General features: G+C 39.0%; 1 protein-coding gene across 1 annotated transcript; it reads left to right on the top strand.

Moving 5' to 3' along the window:
* The first annotated feature begins 3,068 nt into the window (after positions 1 to 3,068).
* LOC140926759 (uncharacterized) lies at positions 3,069 to 8,086 on the top strand. Its single transcript, XM_073376460.1, has 3 exons — positions 3,069 to 4,307; positions 5,828 to 6,129; positions 7,544 to 8,086. The coding sequence occupies exons 1-3, from the start codon at positions 3,153 to 3,155 to the stop codon at positions 7,746 to 7,748; spliced, it is 1,662 nt and encodes a 553-aa protein (XP_073232561.1). The 5' UTR covers positions 3,069 to 3,152; the 3' UTR covers positions 7,749 to 8,086.
* The last annotated feature ends 1,657 nt before the right edge of the window (positions 8,087 to 9,743 follow it).

The following is a 9,743-nucleotide window of genomic DNA, read 5'->3' as shown; positions in this document are numbered from 1 at the left end:
GACGCCCAAGTGTACACCCCGATAGCGTCTTGTTCCCAATAAGTATTGGTACATCCCTCTACACCCACCGTGCAGTAAAGGAACTAGAATTAACGGCGAGCAACTTGAACGCTTGGCTCGTCAAGCTTGGATCTAGTAGTTTTGTTCTATCCGTCCACTTACTGAAAATAATATCCTGCTCAAAACGAGGGTAAAGTTGCTGTAATGCTAGATACTGTTTCGCCTTTTTGAAAAAGCACTCTTACTAAAATGATAATCAAGTCCTAATCTCAGCTTCCGTTATTGGAATTTATTACATAAACACCAGTGAAATACCAGAAGAGCTTTCTCTCGAAAAACCTGATATCAGAGCATGTTATCTTCACATGTGAAAAGATCACCGTTGCTATGGTTAAATGATAAATCGATCGGGCCTTTCGCAGCAAAAAAGGTATTAAAGTGAAATGGTTTGGTTTATCATTGGTATTGAGAAATATTTCACTCAAAGATAAATTTCGTATCTCCACCCGGCCATGAAATATCCTCTACTTCTGTGATGTCTAAACCGTCCGTTGTCCGCTTCACACTGCGTGTCATATGATTCAGATCGAGTTTGGTGCGCACCTCTCATTCATAAAACACTGACCATTTGGTGTTTCTAACAAACCAGTTCAAATGCAAAAAGGCTAGAAGACCATAAAGTTGGTATCTCTAGGATATAGGTAAGTAAGATTGTTAATGAAGATACGTATATTCTACTAAATTTTTTATTCTATGATATAATAGTTATTATTATTATTATTATCATTATCATTATTATTATTATTATTATTATTATTATTATTATTATTAGACATAACTATTGTCATTATTGTCATAAGAAACACAGAGCTATTAAAGACTCGTTGTTTTATAAGCCTAGTAAATGCATGGGTTATGGCGAAATTAAAGAGGAGTGCTTTATTAGCTATCCAAAGATTGAGAAGGGGTAAAAGTCCTATGAAGAAGCAGCCGATTTTTTTTCCACAAATAATAAATTCATTGCTTTCAGAACTAAGAGTTGGCTATACAGTTGAACCTCTCCACAGCGGTCACCTTGGGACAGATATGAGTGACCGTTGTAGAGAGGTGGTGGCCGTTAGTGGAGGTTCGGCTGTAGGTATACTAGACGCTCCTCAGATCCTAAACAGAATAGCCTACTACAAGCTCCCACCCCACCCCATAACTAAAAGGGATAGGGCTTGTATGACGAACCTCTCGAACAACTGCAACGCTCTGGGACGGGTTGTACTTAAATGGATTTTGTGCTTTAATTCTTCCTTTTTTGCCACTTAGTGCGTATAAAAAATAATCATTTTACCAGTCAATTTATCCTTAGGACTGAAAACAACGATGCCCAGCACTTGTTAAACGTCTCACTAGAAGACTGTTAGTAGGCAATTTTTGGACATACAAAAGGAAAACGTTTTGCTTTCTAATAGAAGGCATCTCAACTTAAAGCATTTCGCCATTAAATAGGGCGTGACCGGTGACGTGATGAAGGGACGAGATTTTGTTGGTGTTAAAGAACATGTATTTGCAATACAATGTCCCAACAGCCGAATCTTGATTCTGTCAAGCCTAAAGAGGTTTGAACCCTGCACGATATACCATTGGAAATGACTTACATTAAATGTTCTTCCACAGCCATTTTTAACTGTTAAATGTAAAGCCTTGTTAAAGAAATCTGTCTTGCATTAAAGTATTTCTTGGCCTTTAACCTCGTGTTTGCTCTCACACTTGGTTTCGTTTTCACGTTATTTGACATTTTTGTAAGCCCAAATGAACGCTTTTTTCTCTCACTGGTTTTCTGTGAATTTTTTCCCGGCATCTTAACCTATATGAAATTTAGTTTTTGTTTTCCTCCACAAACTCGCTCACTATTCCAAGTGTTTTGATGTAGGAGACGTTGGTACAAATGATGAGTGAATACCGAAGAACGCAACTGGTAATTTACCGGCGTGACAGCTATAACAAGTGAAACTTGATTACATCAAATGTTCTTCCACAGGCATTTTTAAATGAAAAGATTATTCTTACCTGTTAAATGTAAAGCCTTGCTAAATATATATCTTGTATTAAGCATCACCACCTGCCCAACAGAATCGGAACTGAAATCTATAAATAACTCTAAATAACAGGATTTTACTAATTCTTAGGTTCACACATGGCAGACCCTGACTTCAAAATAAGATTAGGAACTAGCGCAGAACGTATGCAATAAACTTCAGAAGATATGGCATTCTAATTTAGCAAAATCATTGCTGAGAGTCGAGACACTGGGAACGCTTGCAGAGCCTGTCCTCCTGTATGGCTCAGAAACTCAACAAGACTGGAAAAGCTGTTCTACGGTTGCTATACAAACCTTCTGATGAGAGAACAAAACATCAACTGAAGGACCACGCCACGCTTGAGAGGATCTATGGGAGACTTGGTAACACCTCTATCTTTAAGACTCGGGCAAAAGCGTCTCCAGTTGGAGTGGTGATTATTATAGGGCAGATAAAGAAATAATCTCATCCCTCATCCTCTGGCGCCCAGTGGGCAGAGTGCATTCACGTTAACTAACATACCCCGAAGTGATTGCAAGGGATTCAGGAATTCACTAAGTTAAGACTGAGTACAGCGATGGCGAGTCGTTGTGTGAATGAACCGTCCACTCCCGAGATCGAAAGATGAAAACCAAACTCTAATTTCCAGTAAGAAAATACTATCTAAATGAGACGAACTAGAAATTTTTCGCTGGGCTTCTTCCTGTAGAAGGTAGGACTGCACGGATCATTAGTCTTTTGCTCGTCCTCGAGCTAAACTCCAGGCGCCCTGGAGTGATCGAAAGAGGTGTCTAGTTTCAAAAGAGCCACAAATCACGAGACGCTTACACAAATGCGGTTTGTTGAATAGATGTCCCAAATTATTAATTTCCCACACCATAACAAGTAGGCGTATTACTGCTGAGCGAAGCTACATTATAGGATCTTGGAGATGCATCTGTAAAACATGCGCACTTCCGCACTACTGTAGTTGACTTTCCAAGAAAGAAATAGTACCAGCATGTCATTTTTTAAGGGTCACTGACAAGACAGTTTTAATCTAGGTTTCATGCCAAAACCGGCATAAATTATAGAAGCCTTGAAATGAGTCAGACGAAGCTTTTGAGCAGCGGAAACTTAGACTGGAGTGAGATCATTCCTTATGAATTAACAGCCTCTCCCCAAGATCGAAACTCAACAATCACCGCCTCTGAAGTTATCATCGCGTCTGCTTCTGGACTGTTTTACTTAATCTTATTTATGGTCGGCGTCCTTGGCGTTTGGATGAAGTCCTGCGCCAGGCTATGCTCCTCTCAAGGAACTTTCTTCGTTTTCTTTATTGGCGTGTTGATCGCTTCCGTAAATGTCTTCACCAATTCAGACAACCTACAGGTCAGACTCTACTTCCGTTCATCTTCAGCCATTGTTATTGGCATAGCTTACTTTCTGTTTGGAGCTTTTCTTTTCTTTTCACTGCCAAGGGAAGGAGAACATCCACGAACGATGGGCCACCAACAGCCTTCGATGGGGTGTGTTATCGGAATGATAACATTGCCCCTGTTTTTAATCGAAGCCTTGCTGTTAACTTTTGCCTATACAAAGGAAACTAAGAAGTCGCTCGAGGCCCACGACCCTTCTGGGGAATTATGGATTTTAGTTATAACAGACAAATCAGTATTTCTCCTTCAAAAGTCTATTCAGATGGTCATGTATTTTTATCTACGTGCCACGACTCTTGCTAACGCCGAATACAAGGACAACGCCGACTTTTATTTTAGACTACTATCTTACTTCAACTTGATCGAGTGGATTGACGCTCAGGTGAATGGCGATAATGATGTTTTATTAAGTGGACCCATTATTAAAACGCTAGATGGCTGGTTGGATGTATTCATAGTACTTTATAAAGCTTTGATTATTGATTACCGTTTACTATGTAGCTTGCTCTTCCTGGAACATTCCATAGAGATTGCAACTGAAGCCGCCGATGAGAACCAACAAAATAATGCTCCAACGATTAGTAACATGACACCAAGGAATCAACTGAGAATGTGTGGTGGATATATGATGGGTGGTTTGTTCCTTACTGCCCCTCTGTTCTGTGCCCTTCAATATCTGGACATCCTTAACATAAAAGGATGGGTGGAGATATTCGCCATTTTTGTCAACGTGGCAATCTTAATTTTTGGAACATGCTTTCTTCTTAGCAATAACTTAGAGGATGGTGGAAATAAAGAAGCACCTGGCGTGAAGACCATGGTAAGTTGATTTGCTGATTTTACTAAACCTAGGCCTAGTGCCTAAATCCTCTAGCTTGACTTATAGTTGTTACTAATGAAAACGGTTAAAATAATCTGATTTGAGAATGCACCTTCGGAAATACGAACTTTTCACTTCAATATTGACAACATTTATCTTTTACTTCGTTTATGTACAATAAGAGGTTTGTTCATCTTTATGCAAAATTTAGCTACGATTATTATTCAATACTATTACGAGATATGACTTTATAGGAGACCAAGACTTTAGGAAATTTAAATGAAATGTTACGCCGTTTACTAGAACAAATTGCTAAACAAATGTCATTGAGCAAAATTTTATAAACAGTAAAAGGTTGACTTTTTGCTATAAGTTATAATATTATTACACAGCAGGTTGCAATCATTACCCTTTGTTTCAACTTGGATCAAGGAACTACCGTCAAACCTCCAATTTGCGACCGGCAGTTTGTAAGCGACCACCATCATATATCACAAAAATTTTTATCCTGTAATAGAGTCCTATTTTTAAAACTTCTCGAAAATTACTACCTCTTCTGCGCGACCACTTTCTGGGCTGACCATTTTATAGATTTGCATAGCCTGCGTAGCATGGCGGTTTTGGTTGGGCGCGCTAAGTAACATAGGCGGCGGTCAGGCGGGCGAGGGCAGAGAAATCGCGAGGAGATTGGGGCGGGAGTTATTTTTCTCGTGGCGTCGCCGTTTGTTCGCGCGCCCTTTCGCGCGCGTTTTGGCGGCTTCGCCGCTCAGTAGTGCTCCCGACAAAACCGCCATGCTACGCAGGCTAAGATTTTCGTTGCTTTGGATCTCTTGGATGCAATCACGTGATGCAATTATTAGTCTGTTCTCTTCGTTTATGTATGTCACTACGCCACGCACAAGTATACGAAAAACTTTACATGACAAAGTGGAACTACACTTATGGTAGCTTAAAAATAGCACGCAATAAATTCTCTTCTAAAACGTACATGTGTCTGAAGATCTTCTTAAAATTGGCCCCCTATTGTTCGATTCTCGTAAGCGTTTTTGGATGGTCTCTTACGGGAGGTTTGACTACACTTGCATATTCTAAAAAACTATGGTCATAGATTGCTAACCGTGCAAGATTCCAAGGTTTAAAATACATAATATTTAACACAAGAGAAAGATTTCTGACATCGGTGTCCAAAGACCTTGAGCTCGATTGCCCCTCCATTTCTTCAATACACTTTTCTTTTTCAACCTTTCTTGTTTCTTATTTTTACATCACAATGTATTTCAAAATTTGAGCTGTGTTTTGAAAACAGATAGAGCCACGTAATCAACAAAGTCAAATATGATATTTGTAGCGACTAATCTCACAGACCGTACAGAAGAAGAAACCACAAAAGCTGAAGACAGGAGCCGATTCGGCTCCTGCTGAAGAGGATTATCTTCAACTATTTGTTCTTCGAAGAGAATCAAATTCTTATTGAATTATCTTAAGACGTTTTTTCTAACATTTTCTAATCTTTTTTTTAGGTTTGCTGCTTAGGTGCAGTTGGATTTATTTGTTGGTTGATAAAAGGAGCCATTGCCGCTTACTGGGCAGCTACTACGCATGACCGAGCTGAATGGGATGCTGCAAAGTTTTGTTTTCGTGGATGCACAGCAGCATTCCTTATGTATTTACTCATGAAAGTTAACGCAAAGGCCCTGCCGTTACAAAATCCAACCTCGACAAAAAATCACTTTTTGGTTCCCATTCTTCTGTTAGGCATATTTTCCATGTTCTTGGAAACGTTGATTGATCAGTACCTTGGACCGTTCGAGAAAAAACTCAGGTTATACAATATTTATTCAGTTTATCATTCTGAAACGCACTTAATTATATCTGGAGTATAGAATCAAATTTTAATTCTCGAACGGCAAACAACAGGTTCAAGTTGCTGACAACTCTCAAATTAGAAAATAAGCAAATAAATAGATCAGTTTTGGATGAAACTATTAATTTTTGAGGAGATATAACGAACTGTTAACCAGTTAAGAGAAAACGTGGTCACGTGATGTTATCGTTTGCGTAAACGAGATTGTTAAATCTCTCCTATAATTTGGGGATAACTCTGAACTTGTCATCTAACTGTCGCGAACGTTCCGTTTTGATGTTTCCAAAGAAACATTAACTATTTGAGAAGTTGTATCAGACACCCAAAGTATTTCACACGCTAAATACGTCAAACATAAAAGAAAATGGCAAAAACATTCCCTCTCCATCTCGCGTCTGTTTGTCTAAATACTTGCTGAAGTGTCCTCCTGAATTATCTGAGGCTCTTCGGGCAAAGTAAGCTTGAAATCATATCGTTTTGCAAGCCTAAAACCAGAGAGATAGGCTTCTCCGCAGGCTTCTCTGTGTTTTCGATTTTGGATCAAAAATAACAGAGCGTTTCAGTTTCATCATTACTTCAAACGCGATGAAAACAGCGGTATGACCAACTTCGAAATCTTGAAAATGAGAAGTACTCAGAGGGAGCTGAGTTACGTGCTTTTCTGTTTGTCGTGATCCAATGAAACTACACTGTTTTACAGTTTTTGAAATCTGTTAATACCCAAACCATCAGTACAGGGAGTGATTCTCTCTAAGATAGCATACGACATTCTTTGGTCCTCCAAATTAATTGCTTTCCTGAATTAAGAGCGGTAGGGACCTGAGCTCATCATGCTGAACTCTTGAAGTGCGGTTCTTGGGTGTCCTTTAAAAGAAAGTTTACTGAAACGTCAAACCACAAGTTTGTCAAATTTGCATAGCTAAGATATATCTGAAGTAGTATATCTGTAGTAGGCTTTTTCAGGCTATTTCGCACCCATTTTTTTCATTTAGAAAACGGAAATACGAAAGTGGAAATGATCGTTGCAGTTGAAGAAAAAACCTAATCGGTTGAAAAAAACCTGAAAAAAAAAATCCAGTGGTCTGCTGTCCAGTTGGCTTGATTAGCTTAATGGAGAGAGTGTTGCGCCCTGTCATCGCAAAGGTGGTGGTTCGATTCCTGGTCAAGCCTTATTTTTTTCAGGTTCTTTCATATCTTTATCCGGAGTTCACAATATGAGTCATTTCATATATTTTCAAAACTGAAACACGTTGATAAAAAAGGAATATCTATAGTTACATGCGCCTTGCGATTATCAGGCTGAGACCTCGAGTTATCCCCCTATGCGACTTTATATCATTGTCTCATCTTAAGGTTTTTCTCTTATTCGTAGAAGTGAAATCGATGAACAGAGCTTGGAGATTCTCTTGGAGGCTGGTCCACCAATGTATCTTGGATTCTTGATTCATCTGGTTTTGCACTTTATAGTAATCCAATCAAGAATCCGCAGACGACGACAAGCTAACGAAGGGGTTGGCGCAGGAGGTGATGGTGGTGATGCCGTGGATGACCACTTATTAGATATGTCTTTGGATTGAGCTGTAATCGCGGCGAACATTCCAATTAAGTCAACTTTAGTCAATATATGTATAAAAGTGTTCATGATTATATCACGTTTAACCCACTACTAAACACGAGTAACTATGTCTATCAAAAAATCCAGGAATTTCCAAAGGAAGCCTTTCGTCCTGATGAAATCCCTAGCAACTCGCACTGCTGTTTAGAAGGCCACTATATAGCCATAATAGTAACAAGAATTGTCCCTGATGTACAAAGTACCGTTGATACCACCCATTTTATTATCAGCCATGGACAGGATCCTGATTGTCGGTCTAATTGGGCCCCATCAAAAATCCATGTTTAATACGTAGCGCTCAGGGCCTCTGTCTCCCATTTGTAAAACTTCTAGGTCAACGGACATAGATGATATGAAAGTAACGACCCTCTTTACTTTAAGATTTAGCAGCCTTTTTCTATCACTACTTTCACGAGGTCGCTACTTTCGGGTAGCTAAATCGTGTACCGTACATGGACGATAGGAAGCTAAGATAATACTATCACGGCAATTGTGAAAACATCCGGCACACTTTTTATTTGGAGAAACTTCTTTCATACTATATTGCTTTGTAAATGAATACTCAAAAGAATTGTCTGATTACCGTGTGGGTATTCACAGACGAAAGGAAGACTTTTTTTTTAAAAAAAAAAAGGATGTAATGTACCTTGTGAGTTACATCAGGATACATAGGGGAATGTGAAAGATCATTACGACCTTTAAAAAATAAATCTCGGATCGTTTCGATAAAGCTTGTTGTAACTATAATTTCCGTTATTTCTCTCACTACTCTCGAAGGGTCGCTACTTTCGGAAGGTCGTTACTTTGGAAACTTTGCGGTATGTTGATATCCGAGGCTCCTTATGAAGGGGTGGGGGGGAGAGGGCTAATGAATGGGTCAGCGCGAAGAAAGAGGCAAGTCGAGCGGGGACTGAGGAGGGATTGGGACGGCGGAAGCTCTCCCCCTCTCCAGTATCTGGCACGCTTTTATTGAACGTTCTATCACAGAGTATAGGAGGTTCCTTCATTTTCTTTCTTTTAATAAAGGTACTCACTCAACTTACTCCGTGTACAGAGCGAAATTAACCCCTGTAGCCACTGATAAAAAAATGTAAATCGCTTTGATGCAAGTTAACAGCTGTGATGCTATATGCAAAGTGAACTTCCGTGCCGAAGAAGGCGCCCGTGATACCTACCACATTAAAACTGATTATGTGGAACATCATTGAGGGAAACCACTTTACATATCATAAATCCTAAACGATGATGTACAAATAAATAAGGCTAATTTTGTTGTTTTCCTAATAAATTCAGTTGCTTTTATTTTGGGGGTGAGAACTGCACAGGAAATTGGAACCTTGGCAATTAATAAACTAGACAAGTTTATGGTAATTGATTTTTACAAAGTTTTATCAAAATGATGCAAAGCAAACAGAACATTTGGAGGGATCGAAGATGTATGTAAGCCCTGCAGAGGTTCCGCCAGGAGCATTAGATACCTCGATGGAAGTTGCCAATGGGCCATTTGCACGATGACGTCTTTTTACTATTAAGACCAAAATTCATTTCGTTTTTCTTGTATTATTTAAATTTGGTAATCCCAGTGAGGTTTAAATAACAAAAGCCCTAATTTGCACAAGAAAGCAATAACCTGAAGTATTCTTGTAGTAGTAGTAATTGTGCAAATGGCCTATTGCATCGAAAGAAGATGTTAAAAAGGAACTAGGCTAACTAGTCGAAATTGACTCCTGCGAAAAGAAGAAACCAGCTAAGCACCTGTACTCAACTATTGAACGAAGGTCTTCAGTAGAAGCACTATAGGCTGACAATTTATAGCGAAGTGCTCTTTAAGCGAAAGCAAAAGTGTTTATATAATTAGAAAACTTGATGTGAGGAATAGAAAATGAATATAGAAAAATATTTTAAAAGGCTGGAAGATGTGCAAAGAATAATTTTGTGGATCATTTTATGACCACTT

This window comes from Porites lutea, chromosome 2 (genome assembly GCF_958299795.1).
Source record: "Porites lutea chromosome 2, jaPorLute2.1, whole genome shotgun sequence".
In the NCBI taxonomy this organism is placed as follows: Eukaryota; Metazoa; Cnidaria; class Anthozoa; order Scleractinia; family Poritidae; genus Porites; species Porites lutea.
This window is presented reverse-complemented; position numbering and strand designations above follow the sequence as displayed.